Source organism: Tauraco erythrolophus, chromosome 4 (assembly GCF_009769465.1).
Source record: "Tauraco erythrolophus isolate bTauEry1 chromosome 4, bTauEry1.pri, whole genome shotgun sequence".
In the NCBI taxonomy this organism is placed as follows: domain Eukaryota; kingdom Metazoa; phylum Chordata; class Aves; order Musophagiformes; family Musophagidae; genus Tauraco; species Tauraco erythrolophus.
The window spans coordinates 63461701-63487931 of record NC_141468.1 but is presented as its reverse complement, the minus strand read 5'-3'; the positions used below and the strand labels follow the sequence as shown (position 1 = coordinate 63487931).

At 42.9% G+C, this 26231-nt stretch overlaps 1 protein-coding gene across 1 annotated transcript in view; it reads right to left on the bottom strand.

The window, feature by feature from the left end:
* Positions 1 to 289: 289 nt before the first annotated feature.
* NUAK1 (NUAK family kinase 1) overlaps positions 290 to 26231 on the bottom strand; it is a 47183-nt gene continuing 21241 nt past the window's right edge. Inside the window, exons 2-7 of the mRNA XM_009981168.2 lie at positions 22869 to 22989; positions 11751 to 11902; positions 10401 to 10466; positions 3109 to 3228; positions 2673 to 2805; positions 290 to 1653 (exon numbers count right to left, since the gene is read on the bottom strand). Of these exons, the coding sequence (XP_009979470.2) occupies positions 500 to 1653; positions 2673 to 2805; positions 3109 to 3228; positions 10401 to 10466; positions 11751 to 11902; positions 22869 to 22989 (1746 nt within the window). The 3' untranslated portion in view covers positions 290 to 499. The remainder of the gene's footprint in view (positions 1654 to 2672; positions 2806 to 3108; positions 3229 to 10400; positions 10467 to 11750; positions 11903 to 22868; positions 22990 to 26231) is intronic.

Sequence of the window (26231 nt, the reverse complement as noted above, 5' to 3'; positions counted from 1 at the left end):
GAAACCTTAAAGATCATCTAGTTCCCACCCCTCTGCCATGGGCAGGGACACCTTCCACTGGATCAGGTTGCTCAAAGCCTCATCCAACCTGGCCTTGAACACCAGGTTGTGGTGGCTTTATCATCTCTTGATAAAGCTAATCTAATGTGAATTACAAAACTCTCAAAATATGTGTCCCTCACTTCCAGTTTTAATTCTGTCTAGCTTTGACTCTGACCCATTAAATCTTGATGCTTGTGTCTGACAGATCCTGATGTGCTTTCATCATGTATACAAAGACCAAAGATTTTTCTCTGGTCAGGTAGGTAATATTTTGAGGACACAAAATTAGAGAAGTGTGAGATGGCTTTGGGGCTACTTTACTAGGAGTTCAGCTAAGTATGTGTAGTTGGGTCCTTTGAAGCAAAACCTACCATTGTCAGCAAATCAGTGACCTGGCTTACTCCATCATAAAGGTACACAGAAAAACTCCCTTCCCTCCCTTTCTGTCTTCCCTCTGTTAGTTGAGTTTGTTGCAGATCTCTAGAGCTTTCTTGTAGACCTGAGTCACATCATCCATGTCTGTGAGAAGGGAAAAACTGCTGTCCCCCAGACGGTTGCGATAACGTTTTAGATACTGTGGCCGCGGACGATTCTGAAGTCCTTCGAAGTCTTGGATCTGGAGGAAATTTTCAGCAGAGACACAGCTCCGTATCCTCTGTCTGTTTGGCCTGTTCTCTTGCAAATCCAGCAAATCAAAGGAGTCACTGGACAAAATACTGTCGTCACTAATCACGCTGGAAGGGCGACTGTAACTTCGAGGTAATGCATCCCCAGGCAGGACCACTTCTTCCATGGCCTCCAGCGTTGGTGTGTCAGGGCTAATCAAAGCAGATTCAGTGCTGCTGGTAGAATACTTGCTGTTATGTTTCAAGATGCCCTTACGCCTGCAGGAATGGCTGTAAGACCCATTTCTGGATGGCTCTGTGACCCCTGGAGAAGTGTCACTGCTTACTGTCTCATCATTATTGTCCAAGAGTTCAGAAGATTCGCTTCGTTCTGGAGAGGAGTAATAGCCGGACTCCCTCTGCTGAGTCTTCTTTAAGATTCCTTTTTTTGGCATTAGTGAAGACTGCTTAGTGCCATATTTGCCCGCTACCTCTCCCTCCACAACACTTTTAATGGCTACACCAGTCCTGCACAACTCTTGCTCCAGCTTAAAAGCAGAGGGTAACACTGGGCTGACCACTCCTTCAATGAAACCTGCACTGTGAGATCGATGTTCACTGTTGCTTCTTTTCTTCAAGATGCCTTTGGGTCTCTTGGAAGTGGGTTTGGATGCATTTTCAGCTCCTCCTTCCTGGATGGATTGTGCAATGTCATTTTCCTTTTTTGATTTTTTCAGAGACCTTTGTCTCTCTAGTGTGACTTCAGGACCTTTGGGCTTAGAAAGGCACTTCATCTTGGTATCAGTCTCTGGCTGGAGGCCAGTAGATCGGTGATGCCAATCAATGAACCTCGCCAGCAACGGGGACTCGGAGTCCCTCATGGCATCACAGTCACAAACGCTACTCTTGTATCCCCAGTTAACCCACCAGTGGTTGGCAATGTCTTCAATGGTTGCTCGGCGTTCAGGGTTCACCATAAGCATCCATCTGATAAGACCACGAGCATCTATGGACAAAGAATGGAATAGAAAATATTTAGAATATGGGCATTTCTCAGTTTAAAATGGAAGTATGAAGCTAATCAAAATAAGCAAAAATAATGCTTCTTACTACAGAAGAAGTGAAAGGAAGCAGTGCTTTGGCCATCAGTCAATGTTGGAAAATGCACTTGAGAACTACTTACCAGAAAAATATGATTCACCCTGGGAAATGTACTCTGGGTTATCAAATAAATTAATATTTGTATTGTATTAGTCAGTGAATAGTTCCGTATTACTGAAGGAAGTTACCAACGTATCAACTCTAATAATTACAAGATTTAGAGGAAAAAAAAAGGGGAATTGGGATATTTTAAATGATCTACATATTACTGATTTTGCATTTACTTTTTCCATAAACAGTGTCATCTTCTGTATATTTTAAAGGTATATTTTCATAAAGAGAGCAAGAAGGCAGAAAATTTAAAGGGATGGCAAACAAATGATATGAGATAAATACGCATTTAAATATAATATACACATAGATGTTTAAGGCTGGAAGGATTCATTTTAATCAATGATCTGGACTTAGTTGACACTTTTCTGTCAGGTGACTCCATAATGTGTTCTCCTCTAAGTGGAAGTAAAGGCGAACATAGTGGCATTAATTCAGATTTTGGCCTGCCTTCTTGGGTAAGAGAGGACTGATCTGTACCAGTATGTTGTATCGGTTTACAGCTTGTCTGAACAATTCCACTTGCAATAGCTAACAGACCTTCCACTGTCATACATCTAGTTAAAAGAGCCCGTTACAGCTTCCCCAAGGCAATAAAATCTATCTGCTATAAAACTTTCATTTCAAAAGGGCTTTCGGTAAATGCTGTATGCAGATGGGAATTGATAGCAGATGAAGTCAGTAGGAGGATGAGATATTTTTTTTTCCTTTGTCATTCTAATATGACACCAAAACACGCTGGAAGGGGCCCGGCAAACTATCCGTTCTGAAATCCCATCAGCTCAATACATTGCCCTCACTCCTTTTTTATACCTGAGGTCTGTGTTGGCTCACGATATTCTCCACTGCTGATCTGCCTGATGAGATTTTTGTGATCAAAGCCATCAAAGGGCATTGTTCCATAAACCAGAGTGTAAAGCAATACACCAAGGGCCCAGCTGTCAACCTGAAATACAGAGACAACACATGTGAAGCCCAGGAAAGCTGATTCCCACCCTTCTCCGCGCCATTAGCACCACAAAAGCAGCATCACGTCCAGCTGCGCCTACTGATGGGCAAACTGGTATCTAACATCTGACTAAGCACAGGCAGAGCAAATGAAAGCAAACGAAGGCAGCTTAAGATCTTTCAGTATGGGAGAGACCCAAGGGAACCCACAGGTGCAAAACCACTACCATTAAGACTAACCCTCAAGAACTTTTCATCAAAGACATCTCCATACCACCACAGAAAAGCTGACCCTTCTTACCTCTGGGCCTCTGTAAGGTCGTCCATTAACTATTTCAGGGGAAGCATACAGTGGGCTTCCGCAGAAGGTCTGCAGAAACTTGTCTTTGTGATAAAGGTTGGAGAGTCCAAAATCAGCAATCTGCAAATAGAATTGCACAAGGCATCTGTGGCATTAACAATATCTTAATGCAAAAGAAAATCTTTTATCAGGAAAGACTTAGTTATATGTGACCCTGCAGTAGGGCAGTGATCTCGATGCGGATTATATTTTGAGTTCCCTTGCCAACCCATTATTCTATGATTTTTGACTTTTCTTTCTAAAGACCCTCCAGTGAAGGAAAAGCTTAAATCCTCCAGATTAGGAACAAGGATGCTTTGGTTCCATTCATAGACAGGTCACTGACTGACTGCACAATCATCAGTCAGTAATTTTATCCTGGATTAATTGCATATGTTTGCAAAGACAATGACTTACTGGGAGGCACTGGGTCTGCTGTCCACTGACTGCACTTCATCTTGTATAATCATTAATGCCAAAGGAAAGCAAGCAGAAAATACTACCATTCTTATTGTGTACAGGCAAGCCGAAGGCCAAGACCTTTAAATCCAACAGGAGGAGTAAGGCAGGAGTGCCATAGGAAACTAAGCATTACAGAAGAAACTGGTTTTTGAAATCATCTGGAACTTAGTTACGCTTGACGGAGAGGGGAAGTGAGGCACTCGCTAACTCTTCCAGATTCAGGGACTCCGGCTGAGGAGCATGAGCTGTTAAGCACATGAGATGTCTATCACGAGATAATAAACACAAGCGTGGTTCCTAACTGGAAACAATGGGCCCAAATCCAGGTTTCCCAACACAAACAAAACTTCCCTTCAGACTGTTGGGAATTTTGCCCATGTAGGAATTGCAGGATCAGGTCCAAATATTTTGTTTACTTCAATTCTCTGTTCTTGTTGTTTCAAAACAAAGGCTGAGGATAGCAACACTAAATACTCCCATAACCTTTGCATTTCCTTCGTTTCTCTAGCACAAGGCAACACATCTCATTTTTTATCTTGTTTAAAACCCAAATGTTTCTGGTTCTTAGAGATATTTTTATTACTGCCCACTATTGACATAAGGCATACATAAAATACATTAAGCACAGGCATAAAAAAAGTATTATCGACTTATAGCTATAAGAGACAGGCGTTTTCTCTGGGTTTTCTTCACCTTATTCAGGTCTTTTCTAACAGAAAGAAATTAATCCTAGGAATTTTCACAACAGAAAATTCAAGAAAACACAAAGTGAATGGAAAAGAAAAGGATTCACCAGCAGCATCATTCACTCCTGGCTTTCTAAATTGTATATCACCCATGCTGCTAATAACTGTTTAATTGCAATGTCTACTGAACTCTTGGGAAACATAAAATGTTTGTCGCTTCTACCCAAACTCCTACAGCTACACCTAAAAATGTCACAGTTGAGACCAAAAGTTGATGAAGTACGGACAGAAGTTCCCAATTTTCTTTCTCTGCCCCAAAATAGAAGTATATATACACACACTTTATCTATAAATAGATATAGATATGGATATTTTGTGTTAAAAATATAAATTTATTTTTCAAAATATAATTTTCACAAAATTTTTAAAGTCACAGAGAAAGTATGAGATTTCACCCTCTCCTGTTTTGATGTTCTACTTCTGCAGCTGTTCCACTGAAAATATGGTCTTACAATATCCTGCTCAAAGAGCAGCTGATTCCTGTTCATTAATGTTAATTCATCTCGCCATGTCCATTCATCGTTTGAATTCACTCAGTCCCCCCAAACAGCATATTATCAACTCAGAGCACAAAATTCAACCTTTAAATAAATGTGGTTTGTAAAATCTTCATTGTATGGCTGGAATGTCATTGAAAACAGCTGGTGTAAAATTGCAGTCTGCAAACATATTCTCATGGCTCAGATTGCACTTAATTGCCCTAAATTCCACTTTCTTATCAAGTCACCCTGCTTGGCTTGCAGGAAGTTGGTTTTAAGTCTTATGAAGTGTGTCCTGTCAATCAGGGGAAGAATGGTATCATTTCAGTGTTAAAACTTCATGCTGGTCATTGAGTTTTATTTTAGTCCAGGATGCAGCTAAGACAAGGACAAACACTGCACAGTATGATTCCTTAAGAAAATACATTCCCTTAACACCATGGAATGTATAAAATGCATGTGGATGTGCATGAATATATATATAGGGATACACATACCATTGTTCACACTAAGAACTCTCAGACTTGGGCATTCATGTTTTCATTTTGACCATTCAGGAAAAGAGTATTTATGTTACAGTCCACTCCCATACTCACAGACTGATGTTTATCAGCTTTTCCCATTAAAACTGTCATGCCCCCCAAAACAAGATTAATAGAAGCCAACATTACTTCATGTTCTTGGCACTTAAATGGAACTAAGGCATCAAGTCAAAAAAACTTCCTAAATTGGGAGGAGCAGGGAAGTGGACTTTTATTCCCCTTGTTTCAGGAGGTGTATGTTTCATATTTACTGTTAGCTACGATAAACCAGATGTAATTTAATGTTTAAGTGTGAACTATAAATTCCATGAAGTTCACACTCATGGAAATTGTATCCCACTTAAGGAACTGTCTCTTTGTACTGTACATAGAGAAATAATTTGGTCTCTTAAAGCAAATGAAACGTATGTGCAGCGGGTGAGACTTCCAGCAAGGTAAATCCCAATTACATATACTTACTCTGTATATATGAAACCCTCATGGGTTTTTAGTGGTTAGGCTGATTGGTGTCCCCTTACCAGCCCAAGAGAAAGCGCAGTTAGTAGGATTATGTTACTATTATACTTGCATTTTTCTCTCCTTCTATCACTTTGGGGTTGATCATATGGTTTACGTCAACCTCTGCTAAACATCTCTTTTAGGTGCGATTCCCAGCCCAGGAGCCGCCACAGCCCTACTGCAAACAAGGAGGTCCCCTCTGTCGCCTCTTGTGTCAGGCTGCAGGACACAGGTGTCCCTGGGCGTAGGTTGTGGCAGGCGGCAGGGACGCAGTATTTGGATAGACCAGCAAGAGGCACTAATTCTCTGGCTGCCATGCTGGGTAGTGGTTTCTCTTCACTCCCTTGCATGCAGTTTTGGGGATTTAGGGACTAGGGGAGAGCTGCAGTGCTGCACCGGGGACACGTGGCCCTCATCAGACCAAACTGCAGGAGCTACAGGCAAAGGGAGGCAGCGACATCCTCACCCTGCTGCTATTTCTCCTACTTAATTCACACCTAAAATGAACCAAAAACTATCATCCTCAGTTCTTTCAAAACTAACAAGGACAAGACAACATCACCAGATGGCTTTTTTTGAACACCACCAAAGGCAGATGCCTAAATCCGGTGTGAATCTCTTCCCACCAAGAGCTTTCTAACTCACCAACTCAGGGAAGCTCTTTTGGCGCTTCGGGGCTGCCTTAGCCCTGCTGCCTGTCTGACCCTGCCCACCTCCAGCTGTGCTAGGGTTAGGACCAATATGATATCCTCTCGATGGGATGAAAACGCCAGCGAGAGGCTGCTCTGCCACTGTGCAGCGGGGGCAGCAGCTGTACCCACCCCTGGGAAGCCAGGGCAAGCAGAGGGGGCAGCTCCGAGTTACCCAGAGCTGGAGGGTAGAAGGCGGCAACCGTGGGCAGCTGAAAGGAGAACGGAGTAAATGTTAAGGTGAACTGTGCTGTTAGCAGCTGGCACATGGATGCGAGTAAGGAGAGGCTTGTACACGCTACAGAAACCCTCATTTCATCACTGCATCGTTCCTTTGAAGAGTATGGCACCATGAACAAGGTAAGAAAGCAAATAACATTCTTCTACCCCGGGAGGCTGCCGTGCCTTGGTGAGGTCTAGCTCTAGGATTGTGCTCCACTGTTGAGCCCCGCAGACAGGCCAGCCCCCAGCACAGACGTTCTCATCAGGGTTTCTGCGAGATAGCTGGGTGTGCATCTGGGGAGCAAGGCAAGGTACTGTTTGATTAATTGGCTGGCTGAACTCCTTGTACCCCAGAGATCTGCATGCACGTTCAGTCTCATAAGTGTTTAAAACTCATTTTATTCACTTGTGTTTGTGGCCTTTAGGGGTTTTAACTAATAGTTTGCGGGAAATATTACCACCTACACCAAGTCCCTCAAAAACATAATTACACACCACAGATCAGACCACTTTCTTTCCCTCATCACCCTCCACCTCTGGCCTGTGGACCTGCAGAACTCTTCAAAACACATGTAACTTTTTGTCAGCTTTCAGACACTGGTGTTTCCTAGTTGCTGTACTCCAACGCATGACTCCATTTCCAAAGACTTTTACTCACTATCGTTAACTCTTAAAAAAAAAGCTGATTATGTCTCCACACACTGCTTCATGACCTTCATTTAATTAGCTAAAATTTAAGAATAGTTTCCAAGTTAGTATAGTATCATGTAAAATGGCTTGGGGCCCTTTTAGGTCAGATAATAATTCTAATGGATTACTTGTCCTCTTTATTTCCTGTTCTAAAAGTATTGCTTAAGTTGCTATACATGGGTCTATTTTTACAACATCTTATTTTTTCTTCACATTACTATGACATGTTTGTGTATATCATAATGTATAGATCACTGGCTTCTTCAGAAACATGTATTTAATTGCACATTGCACCCAAGAACAAAGGGATTCCTTTCATTTTCTTATTCTTAAAATCAAACTGCCAATTTTGTAAGTGCTTTGTAATCCACTGAATGAAATATAAATACTGGGAAAGTACAGATAAGACTATCACTCCATTTCTAGAAAATGCCTTCCGCTGAGTATTTGAAGCCATTGGTCGATACTGAACCCCAAACTGCATATTTCCTTTTTTCTGCCTGAACAAACCATATGTTTTCTGCCTGAACAAACCAACTCTCAGAATGAGGACCTGATAAATTTACTCCTAATACATAATTTACAGCTCCATATGTGTTTCCTTGCCAACGGTTACTGTTTAGTGAAACAAAGAAAAAGGGGAAGTACGATTTTGTGCAAGTAACATAGAAACCACAGTAACATACTCCAAGCTTCAGCATCAGGGAAATAGTGGCAGTGTGCTTAACATCAAGTATTCAAAGCTCGCCTTAGTCACGAGGTGTAAAAAAAGAGACCGGGGAGAAAATATATAGGCTGCTCAGGGAGGTGGTTGAGTCCCCATCTCTGGATGTGTTTAAGAAAAGGGTGGATGAACTACTTAGGGATATGGTTTAATGGGGGATTAGGGACGGTTGGGCTGGATGATCTCTAAGGTCTTTTCCAACCTAGAAACCTATGAAATCTATGAAATCTATGAAAAAGGAAAACAATACAAAAAGTCACCTCTTGAAGTAACTCGAATTCAAACACCACTGACAGTAAGATGCGCGAAATTCCAACCGCTTCCTAAGTTCGGTCTGTTTTTTAGCTTCATGAGACCCTCTGCAGAAATAGTTACCAGGGGACAGCGAGGGAGCTGGCAGCCACCTACCCACGCCAAGGCAGCCCTTACAGTTTGCAGAGAAGTAACTGAGGAAAGGCTGGAAATATGCAAAATACCTACATGGCAGCTTAAACACAACACGGTTCAGAAAAAGGAAGCCTTCAAGAAGAAGATGTCCAAATGATTGGAAGGGATGTGGGGAGTGTGGGAAGTTGCGGCTACCTGAATTTCTCCCCCAGCAGTGCCACTCGCTATGGCAGCTGAAACGCATCCGTGGTTCTGAAGCCCCAGGGTCACCTCCACAGTCTGGACGCAAACACAAAGCTACCCGTCCCTGCCCCGTCCTCCTGCTCTCCCCATCCTCCTGCTCTCCCCGCCGGACTATCAGACTCCCATAAAGGAGCAAGGGGAGGGAGTGGAGCCTTCTGACAAAGCACAGCTCCCTGGAGCCTTGGGGAAGTGATTGGTTTTGCATATGAGGACCACAGTGTGGAGATCCAGGCAACCCAACCGCAGCTAGCAAATTCCACAAATTCCTCTTTTCTCTCAAGAATTCTCTGATTAGCTGGGAAGATAGTTTGGCGTGTAATGCGGAAAGAAAGGTCATCCTGCCTGCGGAAGCCTGTTTCATATACAATGTCCTAGAAAGGCTACTTTTTGTTCTCAGCACTGCTGAGAACAGCTTGGGCTGCTGCAGCCGGCATCCCTGTAGGAACAGGAGTAGGGAGGTTCGCTCTAACACTGGATGTTAACAGCAAAACGTCCAAGTATTGCATTGGATGGGCCTTCTGTAAAAGACTATTTTTAGAAACCACATATTTATGTGCCTTTAATCCACTAGTTGATCCAAGTTAGCTTCTGTCATCAACGTTACACAGATGGCAGCTACCATATGTTACTTTCCATTTCCATTGCACATCAACTTAAAATGAAGACAATCTCTCCAGCGTGAAGCGCAGAAGGCAGTGTCTGCAGCTCCGTGGCTTTCAGCAGAGACAAAATGAAGAACCAGGATATTTAAATATTTGGCTACGCAGGGAGCTCCTCGATTACTTTGTTAATTAAGCAAGGATGCCCAAGCGTCAGCAGAAACTCTTCAGCGTCCCTCCCTCCGTTTGTTTGCCTGTAGATGAGCGCACGCAGCCACCCTCGCATCCAGCAACCCAGAGAGGAAAAAAGTGGAAAGTGAAACAGGTTCAGCCACCTGGAAACTACACTCACCTCTGTGTTATTTGTCTTTGTGCTACAGCTATTGGGAAAAAAAGAAGAAGAAGGGAAAAAAGGTCGTTCCCATGCTTTCACTGGGGAGAAATGACATCACTGACATCACTATCCAAAGCAGACGTTTGTGTCTGGAGTTTCAAGGCCATTTCCTAATGAAGCACATGTGCTTTACTAGGTTTATTTTGAAACTCTATTTGCTTATTTTCCAGCCATGATCAAAAGGACATTCAGAGTGTTCTGTAGGAGGCACTTGAACCCTGTAGACCAGGAGAGTTTTTTCCTAGCGACAGCAGCAGCCAGTAATAATATCATTCATACAATAAACCTGACTACACAAAATGCTCTGCTCTTTCCTACCAATAAATAGATACTGCTTTGGAAATTGTCACCCTTGGGTGGCAGGACAGGGCCTGCTCCTCCAGATTATGCAAAGCTTCTTTTAGCGTGTATGACTCGTCATCAGTGGTGCTCTTTCCCCAACCTCCAAACCCCTGAACCTCTCACCAGATGCTGTTGCTTAGTAGCTGTTGCCATAACACTGGCTCATCTGATAGCTTGGATAAAAATTTTACAAAACATGCAAACCCATTCTGAGACACTGAGAAAAAGAATCCTACCTTAATATTAAAATTGTCATCAAGAAGGATGTTTTCCAATTTTAGATCCCTGTGGACAACACCGTTCTGAAACAAGGAAGAAAAAAAACATGGGGAAGAACATGAGAAAATATTGGGAAAATTAAAGGTGAGCTGGCAGGGTGGTCTTTGCATCTACGTTTCAGGGCTGATTTCACTGTCATAACACTCATGGCCCAGTGACTAGTGACAGGCGATGTATTAGTCACTTGGTGTGTGGTTAAGGGAAGAATGACTGGAATCTGTCCTCCCACAAAGCCTCTAAAACAGCAGGGGGTGTGGGGAGCTGGGGGGTGTCTTTTCGGAACTTAATTCCAGCCGGGATCCTGTCCCCACTGCGTGAAAGCAATATATTCTTCCCAGGCACCAGAAAACAAATCTGTCAATGACGTTAGTCCTTACAAAAGCCCTCATTCCTCCAGTGTGCAGCCACGTGGATTGGGGCAGTTATAATCCTAAAGGACTGTAAATGTTACAGATGGAAGCGAACAAGCTGGGTTTAGGTCAGAGCCTCTTCAAAGAAATTCGGGAAAAATTAACTGCACAGGGAAGGGCACTGCAGCTTTTCAGTGCTGCGCAGCGAGGACTTTGAAAACCATCGTTGTTTATCAGAATTCAAGTGGAGATTAAAGTGTTTAAGAATTCAAATAAAAAATTATGCCAGCTGCTCATTGCCTTTAGCCTCATGCAAGTTTTGGCTCTATGCAGTTCGTCCATAAGCAGGGACGAAAGGTCCATGACGACAGCCAGTCAGCTACCTTGGGTTTAATTGCTGAAATTGTCATTCTAGAGAGTACCATGATGGATAAAGGCACTAGCAAAAGGTATCTTCCCAGTGCTTCTGCTACATCTGGAAAAGTTACTTTTGCTTATCCAGAGCATGTGCTAAAGCTCACACATGAACACTCATATCTTTTGCTTGGCTTTTTTGTTTCATATATTTTATCTTCTATTCTAAAGTTGTTCACTTGCATGTTCAAATTGCAAATTATGATTTGTTTGAATGTATTAATATTAATGTTGTAGAAGTTCTACAGGATACCTTTTCTAGTTTATGTTGTTAATTATTTTTTTTTAATGTCAGAAGAATTATTTCCAAGGCAACGTAGGACTAAGGTAAGGGAGTGGCTGGCATCTGCCATAATACAGGAAAACAGTCTTTAAAAACAGGCAGTGAACTACTGCAGCACTTTTAATGAAGATCTCCTGTTGTACTGATATAATCACATGCTGTCGTACTTAATAACGAATGCCATTGCCTCAGACATGCTTTGAAATATAGAAGACACTATTCAGCCTTCAAATAGCATTTTTAATATCAAATCCGCTCACCTTGTGGCAGTAATGTACAGCAGAGACTATTTGTCGAAAGAAGTGTCTTGTCTCTCTTTCGCTCAATCGCCGCCTCTCACTGATGTAATCATACAACTCTCCTTTACTTGCATACTCCATGATGATCACAATCTTATCTTTATTTTCAAACACTGCACAGGATAAAAGAAAAAAAATTCCACAGTTGATTCAATACATTTGAAAATGGACTCTTTAAAGGATGAAGACGACTTAGGATGACTGAACACATCCTATATCATCACTGCAGTCTGGAGAGATGCACTGCCAACCCCACTGCAAAAATCAAGCTCCAAAGCTAAATTTTTCCAGAGGAAGATTACAACATTTCAGACCAAGAGAAGGAAGTTGAGGCTATATTTGCTTTCATATGGCTACATGAAAGAAGGTCTTTGCCTCTATAATGTGGGGTCACAGGGTGGCACAGTCAACTTGATCCTAATGAGGTGAGGTGGACACTTGTGCCAGCAACATCTGAATATTAAAACATCTCCAACAGGGATTGCCTCTTACAAGTAGTCCTCTTGAGGCCAGAGGACAAAAGGAAACAGGACCTTCCACATCATGTGGAAAGGGTTAATAGAAGGCATAATAAACCCTGTCTTCAATGACTGGCTGATACAGGATTGCCATTTGGCTTACAATGACTGTCGGTTGGCTTTCACCTACCATCAAAATCCAACAAGTCAATTGATGCAGGCATCCTCTCCCAGCCCAACTTTGTGCAACAGTATGGTGGGCACAGACACCTGAGCTAGCAGTGGCTGCAATGTCTCCAGAGCTGTACGCTCTTGCCAGTACGGCTCTGCACCTTGTCTCATGCACCCATCCCATCCTCGAATTTACTTATCTCCCACCTCCGCTGCATGTTCCATTGCATGCTGTAGATACATCCTTTGCCACTTGCAAAGAGCCGGCAGCAATGCCCAACTCCCACGTAAGCAGTGCAAGGAACATTCATCTAATACACGTCACAACTTGACTGTTCTTTGGGGCTGAGGGTACTGTGTGCCACATGTTGCCAAGGGCTTCACCGGGAGTTGCAGATAACTAAACACTTAATCTAGTAAAGCAGGCTGTGAGTAGTCTCAAATTGCCATAAATGCCCTGGCTGCTAAATGGTTTTTCCCTTCTGACACCGAAAATCCATTGCAACCCACTGGAAACTGACTGCACCTGCCATAAATAACCACTACCCATATAAAAACATGGTGGTTTTCCTTCTCTTTTTATCTGTGGCAACAGCCTGCTGGGGCCAAGTCATGCTGACAGCAAAACATCTGCAAATTAATGAGGTTACAGGGGTTATTACAAACGGATGCTAGTTTTGACCAGCCCTACTGGAATGATGCCTTCCTGTATCTCTTTAGCAAAGCTCAGCCAGTAGACCTTAGTGTTTTTTTTTTAAAAAAAAAAAAACACCAAAAAAACCCAAACACAAAAAAAAACCAACAAAAAACTTCAGCTTTTGCAGTGAAATGCGAAGCTGCCTCTCTCAACACGCAGATGTTTGCTGCTCTTAGGCTTTGTCTCATGTCCTCTCACACCTTGTCACTCAACTCTACAAGCCAAAGCCTCTGCAGTTCCCTCTTACACCCCTGAACTCCAGCCAAACAGCTCTGATAAAAGGGAGAGCAAACAGCCAGATAAAATTGGCCGCGTACTTGTCTACTGGCCTCACTGTACCCCGAAGCAGACGCTCTTGCCAGTGATTACATCCTATGTGCATCCTCATTAGCAATAAACTTTGGAAACTGGAAGAGCCGTCTCTGGATGGATTATACTTACAGTATCCTCTCCAAGAATGACAGACTGATACAGTCTGGGAAAAAACGAACACGCCCTGTGTCATATAGGGAAGCGTTGTGATGTGTTACCAATAAAGCCGTAATGCATACACACGTTTCTCTAAGCTTGGAAACGGCTGTTAGACACAGGGGTGTTCAGGAAGGCAGAAAGAAATAGTTTCAGTAAGCTGAGACAAACCACTAAAAATGCTCTTATTTAAGAGATTTGGTTTAAAAAAAAAAAAAAACAAACCCAAAACAAACAAAAAAACAACACAACAATCCCCCCGCAAAAAACAGCAACAAAACAACAAACAGCTGATTCAATGAGTTGGGGGGGTTGTTATATCATGCACATATAGATGATGTCGCCACATGGCACCACTGATCTCAGTGGACTCTCACGGGAGCGCACACTCCAAGCAGCACCAGCTGAGAACCACCCTGAGCTCATGGGGACATTGCCTCACCAAAGGGCACAGATGAGGTGGAAGGGGCCCTTGGCTCTTCCCAGCCCGCTTCCCCAGCCACTGGTGCCCTACCAGGTGTTCAGTGCTGATGGCAATAACAGCAATAACAGCCCTGCTACAACAAAGCATTCTTCCAGACGGTGTTTTATTAAAGCTTTTCCTTCATCAGTCAGTTGTGAGAGTTTTCTCAAATTGTCCGTGATGTTCTGAAGTTTTGAATTCCAAAATCTAATTTTTCTGGACTAAAATTTGCCATATTAATACAAGTCCTCATCCAGACATATTTTCTTGCATTTCTACAGAAATGAACTGGAAAGCACTTGGTTTGGAGGAATGTGCATTTAAAGGTACTTTCCATTTCCAATTTTCTCTTATGCCCTCTAGGAAGCTGAGATAATACTTTAAAATTGAATTTAGCAAAGTATAAATCACTCTTTTTTAATTTTGAATTTTGGTCACAAAACCACACCAGAATCAATGAGCATAGAAGAGTCCCAGTAACTCATATTAGAGTTTCAGTTTACCAGCACGCTCTGGACCAACTTCTTCACAGGTAGCATTATGAGAAGGACACTACCCTTGGACTTAGATGACACTACAGAGGCCTCCTCAACGTCATTGTAGCTGAACGACTGCAGAATTGAACAGCAATTTATCTCTTCACTAAGGAATAGAGGTGAATGGAGAAACTTCTATTTTCAGGGGAGCAGGAGGTATATTTTTACAACTGCATCACTTCAGTTCAGAGCACCTCCATTGTATCAGCTCAGTCTCATGAGAGGGCACGCTGCTACTTTCCTGTGGAGAGGGAACTGAACAGCAAACAAAAACATCTTAAACAAGAGCTATCACTGAAGGAGTATGGAGTGGAAAGGCAGTAGGATTTATGTCTACACACACACACAATCTTAAAGAGGAATTTAGCGGTCAAAACAATCAGGCATGTGACAAGGTGGTATTCTGGCAAGTCTCAGACCATCAGCCATGTACACTACAACTTTTCACAGCAGCAGTTAGGATGCCAGGCAGGCTTCATACAGACGGTTCTGAATTTCCCTTCTGCGCGCAGTTATGTAGTTTTATAAACATATGCTCCATGAAAGCATTGTAGCCAACAGCGGGGGGAAGGGAGAAGGGCATTAATTAAAGGCTGGATTGACTTACTGCAAATAATAATGAGGTAATAAATATACTGCCCTGTTAACACCTGGGCTGTAACCTGCGGGCTGATGACGGACGGATTGCCTCCATATAGCTTCTGGGACTGCTTGGTTCACTCTTTGTTTTCGTTGCAGATGATTTATTACCTGCCATCCTACTGCATATTCATTCCGAAATTCACCCCCGCCTAGTAGCGTGCCTGAACCCCGGCTGCAGCTACTGCCAACAGAGAAGCATGGCTTCGGCAGGATGCTGCGCTCCAGGAACACTTGCTACTGATGGGATGGCTGTGTCGTACAAGCCTGCTCCTCAACTCCGACCAAGGTCAAGGGAAGGAGGGAGGTCATGTATAAGAAAGGTAGGGCTGCTTTTGTGTCTTTCAAACCATTGATACCCTGCAAACAGAGCTGGCCAAGTAAGATAAGTGGAGAACTGTCAGCATCAACACTCAGACGTGGCAGCAGAAGAGACGGTCTGTCAATCACAAATCAAGATATGGGGGTTGCTTAGATACGAGGCATCAGCGCCACGTATTAGAGGAGACAGCAGCAAGAGAAATGCTTGCTACAAGCTGTGTGTAATTTATTTCTGAGCCACTGTGCTTATTTCCACCACTCTGCAAGCTGAGTTACGTTGAGGGAGCTGCAGCACCAGCCTGTGGTGGGAGGGCTGCTGCACCATCTCAGCCACAGTGGTCACGTGGTGTGGGGTACTGACTGCAAAATGGTAGCACTCCTTTGCAGACAGAGCCTGCAGGATGAAGGACTGTCTTCTGAGATGGCTACGCTTCTACCTGGCCACGGGGGAGGATGGAGGGACAGGACTGTGACAGTACATTAGGAACCAGGGAGCAGGAACGGGATATACCATGAGGTGCGAGGAACAACGTGATTGAATCCCCAGGAGAAAAGCAAGAGTATTGTGTTAATGTACTAAGACATGAGTCACAGCAACGTGGAGAAACAGTATTTTCCAGTGGGCTGTAAGCTTGCTTGGGCTTGCTTTGTCCACCCCAAGAGCCTTAGCAGAGGCGAAGAGCAGTGTCCTGCCCAAGCAGCAAAGGGTGCTCAAGTTGCAGTGGTCAAGGAAAGATTTTTTATAGCATTTCTTTAACCTCCTCCTTAACTCTAACATGTTTATTTGTTTATTTAAAAAAATAATGACAGAAAGAAGGTTCTGTACTTCTAGGCTGATAATTGAAACCAAATCTGCTGGCTTCAGAGCTCATTGAAGAATATAAATGTGAAACTGGGAAAGAACTTCACTTCTCACTACTAAAGACATATCTGAGACAAAGTACATTTTGTAACATCAACAATCTGTCTCTTTCACAGCCTGTTCTACTATAGCAATAATTCTTGGATATAATCTCTCTGCTTATTTATATTTAGAGGCAGTGAAATGATGAATTCGGCTTCTATCTACAGCTTTCCATTTTCCAAATGGCACTGGTTGCGTAGGGAGCTCTTGCTGATCAGCACTCTTCTTTTCAATCCTACTGCTAAATTCTTCCCTTTAGCTACACCAGAGTCACCTCTGCTGAAACTCCATGGGACAAATTTGACACTGGATGAACATACTCACTACCCATCTTAAATGCTCTTGAAGGCAGACTTCACCCTAGAAGTGCTGAAAGCCTGCACAGGCATGGTTTTGCAAACATCAGTCAGAAAGATTTTATAGCACACTGTACACCTCTCCATTAAGACAGTTCATTTTGGACTTATTTACTACCGAATTTAAAAAGCAAACCAAGGCAGAACGCTTTTGCCCTTCCTCCAAGCTTACAGGATGCTAAAGTCAGAGCGAATGCCGTGGGGGTTGGATTTCCGCCCCCCCCTCCCCCCCTTAATGGACTACCTCCTTGTGGGCTGATTCCATTTGGTTTACATGTAACCCTGGGGTAAGGATTTTAGTTTGTTAGTTTAAGAGGGGCGGCCAATCTCTTCGCACTGGAACCATTTGAATTCTCCTCATGCCTTTGCTCTCTATCAGAGCAATCTCCTAAATTAGTTCCAGTATGTTGACATTCCTTCCATCTGGTGTCTTTCCATTCAGCGGTATTTTTATTACTCTCCTAACAGCCGCAGACAGAAGTACCTTTCCACTGCTACAAAATGCTCTTTTATTAAAGGTCAGCCAAATCAAAAGAACAAGCAAGTTTGTTTTTAATTTTGGAGATGCAGACTAGAATAACCTTTTCATTCAGAAAAGTCATGTATGACCCAATTACCTCACTTGTGTAATAAGGCTCGAATTATTCTTCAAAAAGACATGTGAGTACTGAAAAGTGGTTTTTGCCTTAGAAATTCAGCCTGATGCATCCTCTGTGTTCTTGACCACTTTGAAAGCTTTACAGCCCCTTGGCATATTATTTATTTATTAATTATTATTTTACTACTGTTTTTTTAATAGAGCATACAGCAGACACAAAAACATCCATGGTCCAATGTAGAAAACCACTTGTATGCACAGCATAAATTTACGTATATGCTTAATTATAATTGAAGATAGCAAGATATAAAGTATGTGTTTTAAAGCTAAGCTTGTGTTAAATTTGTTTCCTGAATTATGGCCTTATTCAGCAGAATTGCATCTCTTCTTAAATTAAAGGAATGTAGTTAAGATCCTGCAAAAATCATTTTAAATCAGACAGCATGCTAGAATTTACTCCCCAGTGAGGAGATTAAATCAGAACGAGAACCATTATCCTTGCTGAGGTTGTTTCTCAGGGAATGAAACTGAGGATATGCAGATTTTGATGGTCTACTCTAAAAAGAAAGGAAAAATGAGAGTTGCTAATTTGGCCACATTAACATGTTACACTAATTGTCTTTGGTTTCAGCAAAGAATGCAAGAGCTAATTCCTCTTTTTTTTTTTCATTCTGATTACAAACTACTGAGGAACTTCAGACAAGCAAACATTTACATTGCACTGGGAGGACTGTGTAAATGGAAAGATAGAAATAGATGTCATTGTTGCTTGCAATCATTTTGACACCTCAATCGGACCTGCCAGTGATCTCACACATTTGAGTTCATGTCATGTCCAACGAAGTGTTGTTTAGGCAATCACCCTGAATGACAGGAAATTCATAAAGGTGGGGTATGGTAACTAAAGAGTTAAGTTTGTTTATACTTGTTTCATTACTGTCGCCAGACTCTCGAAACATTACTTTTTGTTCTTGGATGTTATCAACTGAAAACAATGGGAATAAAGCACTCAAAGGTCAAAAGTCTACATAATTAGAGGAAACCAATTAGAAATGTGGCTAAATAGTGTCACTGCTGAAGTAATTTTTCATGGCTAAATTAAAAAAAAAAAAAAAAATCATTTCAGCTTTCCAACTTTCATCACTCTTGTTTAAAGCCCGGTTGTCCACCTGCTGTTTTAAGAAACTTTTGACTTTTTCAGGTGTTTTGCACACGGAATGGATGAAGTCATTAGGCACCAAAGTTTGTTTTGATTACAATTGAAAACCAGGAGATAGCAAAGGTTGGGCCAGAGGCTGCACTGCCTTCCCAGCACTGTCAGCCTGAGCCACATAACCGGTCTGCTCATACACAAACCAACCGACAGCGTGAGCTGCCACCTCGGTCCCCGGCTGCCTGCCCCATCCAAGGGTGTGCACCGCAGCCGACAGTGGGGATACTTGCTGGAGCTGGCGCTGCGGGGGCGACGCAGATTGTCAGCAATGGCTCGCGTCCATGCACTTTGCCAGCTGTCGCCCCGGCAGATTTTTGGCAAGGCAGCTGCTTTCGCCACTGACATGGTGACTGGACTGACACAACTCAACGTGTGTCTGAAACACCAAGCATGCCTTTGCTTTTTGTTGCATGAAGTCTGGCACGAAGTGTGAGATTGAATACGTATTTGGCAAGTAAGATGAGTATCGTGAAATCCTATGCCACCACTGTTACGCAGTCAGATCTTCTTCCATTGCCTTTGGGATCTGAAAGTACAAAAGAGCTGAACCAGTTTCCTGATTAACCAGAGGATGCAACCGAGCTCAGGTCGTTGTGGACTGGTAGATGTATGACGCAGAATCTCTGTGCTTTTTCTTAAGAGTACCAAAAATGCAACCTACAAAAAAAGTAAGAAGTCCCTCTTACATGGGAAATCCACTTTTTGTGCCTTGTTGCGGTGAAGGGTCCAGCACTGTTCTAAGCATCCTGGGCCCAATCCAGCAAAGCACTTCAGCACGTACTTTCCTTCAGTTACTCGTTCACATTAATGCCATTGTGTTCCACGGGCACCAAATTGTGATCCTGATATTTATTCATTCTCCAGAGAATATCTTCATTAAACTATTTCTACAAACATGTTAGCCAATAATCTGTTCATTTTTAAGTGCATTTTGCAAACGGGCAGACTTTTCTGTATGGCTATGCTGACCAAGGACAATCCTCCCAGCACAGAAACACTTACGTAGGCACTGCATTTCACACTACAAAGACTCAAGAGCTCACTCCTGAATGTACCAAGCATAACTTCACTCTCATGATTGGTCCAACACATGTTTAAATGTTTGCAGAATCAGGTCTGATGGTCTTTCCCTAGTTTAACTTTTATAAAGTATTGCCAGATGGGATAGATTTTGCACTCAGGCTACCCCTGGAAAAATATGTTAGCTCTCAAAGGCTTTATTATCAAATCCTGGAGTTTTCAAGGCAAAAAAGAAATAAGGCAGGGGAAGGTGGGGTGGGGGGAGACAGACAGATGAATGGACAGAGGCATTATTCTATAAATTAAAATTTATGTGCTGAAATCAGAACACTGCTAGCAAAACCAGCTTCATTTATCCAGTCCTTTTCAAGGAGTTTAAAGTCACTTGAAAGAGCACTTCCCTCGCAGCCGCGCTCGACAGATTGCCAATTACAGCCCTGCTGAGAGGATGGAATTTCCCTGGAGTCACAACTGTACGTCTGCCCTCGCAGTAACGGGCAAGGTACGTGCCTGTTGATTAGGTTACAAAAAAAATCTCAAAACTGAAAAGCTTTGTTTCCACACATCTGAATCTGCTCGGTATCAAAAAAAAAGATAAGCTTGTGTTTACATCAAGTTGACAAATTCAGAGGTTAATTGCTTTTAAGCAGGCAGGTCAAAAGGATACCTAAACAAGGATCCTACTTACGGAAAACACATGTTTGTAAATGCTATACAAAGAGCTTTCAAAGATATTACAGAGACATACAGCATTGTCCATGCTAGGTAGATCTGTGCAACCTGGCACCTACAGAAAGCGCTGTCAGATGTGCACTGGCAGTCTGAAAACCTACAGCAAAAACTAGTGAGAGAGGAGAAAAATATCTGTAGAGTGGCTTCAGTTTAAAAGTTAAGCATCCGATGTAAGTTAGTCAGCTAGACTCCATCTATAGCCAACAGGAGCCTCCAGTACGTCATTCATTCCACCTATCTGAAAAAAAAAACTCCCAGGAGGGAGCAAACTACTCTGTGTAGATGCTGATCTCTCTTGAGTAGAGAGGGAAACTAGACTTCTAGTGTACACCTACTGCCTAAATGTTGGATGGCTTAAATTTGGTGAGCTTAAGCCTGTCCCTGAGGACTGAATAACTTGAACATTTTGTGTCAGAGGACAGCAACATTATCACTCTATGCATCACTCCAGAGGAATAGCCATGTATTTAAAATTCGCCTTCAAGAGGATCAAATACTTCAGTCCTAGGTGTAGTCCCTTAACTTCACTACAAGTACTCTTCAGCTTAAAATGAAGCACACACTTAAGGATCTCTGAGCTCACATCCTGATCTCTGGGCAGTATGTAACTGCTCCTCTGGATTCAGCTGCACAACCTCATGTCTTCCCAGTGCTACAATATCTCAGTTACAGCATTGGCTGCTAAAGGCCAAATACTGACTCTGCCTGCTTGGAAAGGTTGGATGAGCTGTATAGCTGCTATAGCTCTGCTCTGTGTAACTCCTTCCAATGGACTACAGTCCAACCAAGAAGCTGATTTCGATTGCCCATCCCTTCAGGCCAGGAATTAAACATAAGAAGCCATGAAAGGCTGCTTTGCTTTCTAGAAAACTAAAAGGAAACGAATCAGTAACAGACTGGAAAACTTCCCAGAAACGAGAGAAAAAACTGCCTCCAGATTTGTCGCTACAAAGCCTTGCTGCTGGCTGATGGTCCACAAGAGGACCACAACATCACCTGCCATAGTCACTTGCCCTCCTGCCTACGGGATGAACCCTCCATCATGGAGCCTGACCGGCTCTGCTGCAGAAGCACTACTCCTCCCACCGCAGGGCCAGAGGGGAAAGTTTTGCTCCCACGGGACTTTATTGTCTGCTTCTTAAAAATGCTGTAATCTTTCTAACTTTTACAAATGTTTTAACTCAGTAAAAACTATTTAAAGTAAGGACGAGAAGGGCAAATGGTCAAAGGACTGCAGCATGCTTCATCCTTCTTCTTTCTGAGTTCCCGTGCACATTTGAAATAACTTTTGTTCCATTTGCAACCCACATGCTGACACAGCATCCCTCCCCTTTTCTGTTCCCAGATCCTGTTATGAGTTTATTCAATAAAAAGACAGATATTCATCTCTTTTCAAGTACAAGAACATGCTTTTGAATAACTCAATATGCGATACTGTAACAGTACTCCAAGCCAGCTCGTTTTAATCAGTCATATCAACTCTCAGAGCAGAGCTGCCATATACATATCATCACCTTGCGTGTTTACCTCATGGGTATGTACATACGAAGGGCTAAATTCGGGCTGCCTGTTCTGCACATAGGGGAAGAGGTGATCCCCAGGGACGAGGCTGCCCGACCCAGGTTCCTCCGAACCTCTGGAACTCACACCCTGGGTCTGCCACACGGCTGCCCTCCTCGCAGCAGCAGTCCTCTTGGCCCGTGGCTTTTAGCACATACCTGGCTGGAACATCCCAGCTAGAGTTGGGATGTTACTGGAGGAAGGAAGGAAGGAGGAGGAGATTTCACTACAGAGTGACACTCTATAAATATATAAACAAACAAACAGGCAAATAAGGGAGGAATGTCCCTGGCTTCCTGCTCCTTGCTGTAGGACCAGGGAGCAGCTCCCAGAGGCAGGAATTCACAGGCTTCCAGCTGTGTCCCAGGAAGAAAAGAGTTAGAGAGGGAAGACAGGATGAGGAAACAGGAATGATAAGCCAGCGACCAGACTGACAGGAAATTGGGCAGAGGTGAATAGGAAGCGGATGCTGGGATTCAGGGGAAAAAAGCAGTGATGACAGAACCAAGCAAGACTAACCAGTAGGTAAGGGAGGACCAAAGGCTTAGAGCAGACGAGACTGGTCTTGCGTAGTTCAGGGTAAATGAAGTATACAAGGACTGGTTTAGAAGTTGGGGACACAAGCAGACATCGGGCTGGTGCATGAGTGAGCATGAAATTAAACTGAACTGTCCAACAGGAGCAAGCAGATGAAGTGATACATGCAACAATTTCCCACCTGCCACAGACACAGTGCGTAAGTCACACATGAAGAAGCTCCTCCAGGCAAAGGGTTAGGCATCTACGACAAACTGGCGGTTCAGAGGGAAGGTAGTGTTCAAAGCAGTCCCTTTGGTAAGGGATGGGTTACACTAGGAGTAAGAGTTTGCTGCATGATCTCAAGAAACATCAGGTCTGCAAGAACGTAACAGAGCAGTCAGGGAGGAGAATCGCATTCACTAACCTTCATATATGGTGATGATATGAGGGTGGCTGAGGGATGACATGATCTCAATCTCCCGTCTGATGTGAACCATATCTTGTTCATCCTTAATTTTGTCCTTACGAATGGATTTTATTGCAACCTATAAATTCAGGAAATCAAGCATTATTCTTGGAACTGAACAGATGCATATAATCCATTAAGGAGAGTTCAAAAAATAAATACAGATGTTAGATGCTGGCAGAGTGTGGAATGACCAAAACAAAGCTTTAAAATACAAACTTCCATGCCCCAGCTCCTTCATTTTATAGCAATAAATACACTCTAATTACAGTAATGGGTGACACGAAGTTTTAGGGTCTTCAGGTCTTAGGACTTCCCTGAGGGGGAACGCAGCATCTTGTGGAAGGATCTCTGTGTTAGCCTACGTACTCTCCATCTGAGACAAATGGCAAAATTCCCAAAAGATTTTGATGGGAAGTACGTTTGCTTAGACGTGATTGCATCTGACAATTTCAGACAGAAGCTTTGGAGACAATTTCTCTGAAATAAGTTTGAGAACTCTGATGGAACAGAGGCAGGGAATCCAGGGTGACGACGACCAATTTGTATCTGTTCATGTTAATACATAGAGGATCACATTAACACGGGTTGCTCCACAGTTCTCTAAAGCAGGCAAACTGCTCAGGAGTTATGACTTACTTAAAAATCAGAAGAAACAAATCTTTGAAATTCACATCTAAACTCGTCCTCATATAAACCCAAGGCTTTCAGATCCTACACAGCACTTATGCAATCACTGCAAAACCATATCCTTCCTGCATCCTTCCTCAATCAGCAACCTTTTTTCAAGCACATCATGTGACTGGGTATCTTTCCAAAAGGCAGGGTGGGAACAGAGGAAGTGATAGCTGAACTTGCAAATTATAACAGCCCTTGTGAGTGTGCGTATGTGTGTTGCCTGTGAAAAAGGGGCTTATCTGAACAACGCCATAAATAATTGCCGAGGTCAGCTCATGCCCTGCGAGAAATGCAGAAGCCAACAATGGAGAGAAGCTGGTGGGAGAGGGAAGGTGAGGGCATTGTGCATACTGAATGGCAACACGGCCTTTATTATACTCAATATTTACCCTGCTTTATTTTTGTAAGGCAGAGTTCAAGGAATAAATTACCAGCTACTTTAAAATCAACAATAAGTCTTTGAAAAACATCACTGACCTGCTGAGATGACCACTCTTTTATGGGTAAACAATACTTTTGTCATTCTATGCAGCCAACTACTGCGGACCTCTCCTGGGAAAACATTTGTAAATCTGTGATTTATGTGATTTCCCTAGTTCCTTCAGAAAAAAAATAATTTCACTGCCTACTTCAGTAATTGCAAGTGGCATGGCTGGTATTGTTTTCATTATGTGATGTAACATCGAGGATTTCGAAGAAAGAAGGGAAAAACTTACAATATTATAAAATTGAAACGTACATAAACAGGAACTACTTTAAAGGATCAGGTTTCCTACAAAGCCTTCAACTCTGAAAAGCAACATTGTTCAAAAAAGCATTAAGCACATGCCCCATCCCCTTGAATTCTGAAAGATTTCAGCACATGCTTGACATTGAGCGCATGCTCAAGTTCTACCCCACTTTGGGACAGCAGAGGAAGAACCAGAACTCAAGGGACAAACCCATATGCATGTCAAAAACGAAACAATTATTTTCTTGCGCTTGACCCAAATATTTGGTATAGAGATGTAAAAAGTAACAACATAACTACGGTCTTATCTACATGGCACATATTTCTAGAAAAGGTACTACAACAGATTTTAATTGAATGAGTGATCAAGATAATCTCAAAGTAATTCTAGAGATGGAGAAGGCAACTAACACTAAAGATAAGGCTATTTTTTTTCGCTTCCCATGTTTGCACTGGGACAGGCTACAAATGCAAATACACCCTGTATACAAGAAGGATGTGGGTGGCTCTTGGAGCAACATGTGCATTCCTGCAAGAAACAAATATAGACATGGGTAAAAACACATTTTTTATTAAAAGACAGCCTTGTACTTGGCTCTGAGGAAGAATTTAAGAAGGGTTTCATTGTCAAATATACATCGGGGAGAAAATTCTTCACCATTCATGGCTGGTAAAGTAATAACGGCACCCCGGAGGGCATGCCAATCTCCTACTAACTTGCCTCTGTGCTTCACAAACAGGACTTTTGTAAGTCTACACATAATTACTGCAAATGGCCTCCGTGGAATAATTGCACATGCGAAGACATATATTTTTAGATACAAAAATGTAAATGCGATTGAAAAGCGTGGTGGCACTCTGTAAATATACGTTTGGATTAATCTTCAAATGCAAACAGATGTGTTGGCTGGGAACATTTTTTTCAACAGGACTAGAGAGTTTACAGTCCCACTATCCATGCTGAAAAGCGGTTAAGGCACTTAGGAGCCCTAATTTATAAAGGCTATTCCTAAAAGTTTAACTGAATTTTGAAGACGGTACTTAAGCTCTCCTGAAAACATCACTTCCCAGTTGCAGAGGTAGAATTCAGCAGCCCAGCCAAAGTACTTGGGAGTTCGTCAGTGTCATCCAGGCTGCAAGATCTCATCCCCGCATAAGGAGAGAACACATCTCTCAGCTTTTTAACATTCAAGACCTTCTCTTCCCTCCCTCAGCTATTTCAGCTCACAGTGATCAGCATTTAGAAACAGGGAAAGCCACTCGGCAGGTGTGAACCTTCTTAACTCCAGTGGTGCCAATGGATCCTGCGAAGCATCCGCCTGCCCACACTCTAGACTGTATCCTGCAATCCTGACAAGCAGCAAGAGCGCTGCGGAGGAGGCAACGTCCCCTGGCCGCAGCACGTTACCAGTACGAGCGCTCTGTATCAAAGCAAGGCTTCAGACACCCGCACGTACTAACGCAGTAGTACCACTGTCTCCTTGCATAGCAAACGAGCACGCTGCAGCTGTTTATTAATTAAAACTTTGGAGGCAAGTAGTGAAACGGCACTATTCAGCTGCTTTTAGGAGAGGAGGAAATCGAAACGGAAAGCCGACATGACTCCTAAAGGAAAAGAGGACAGCAGCATCTCAGAAATTGCTGCCTACCTCTCCCTCCCAAACTGTGCAACACATGACAGGAGCACCTTGCTTAACAAACCGTCCCATTACTAATGGCTGAATTCTGATACTCTTCCTCAAAAAGAGCCTCAGGGAAGTGAAAGGTTCAAACGCATCTCAATAACTACTTTTCCCCCCGCACATTCTGCCTGGTGGCCTGCACGATCCCCAAGTGGACAGGCTATCGAGGGTGCACAGTCTTGCTGGTGGCCTGGTCCAAAAGGCCAAGCAGTGAGCAATTGTTGTCAGCAG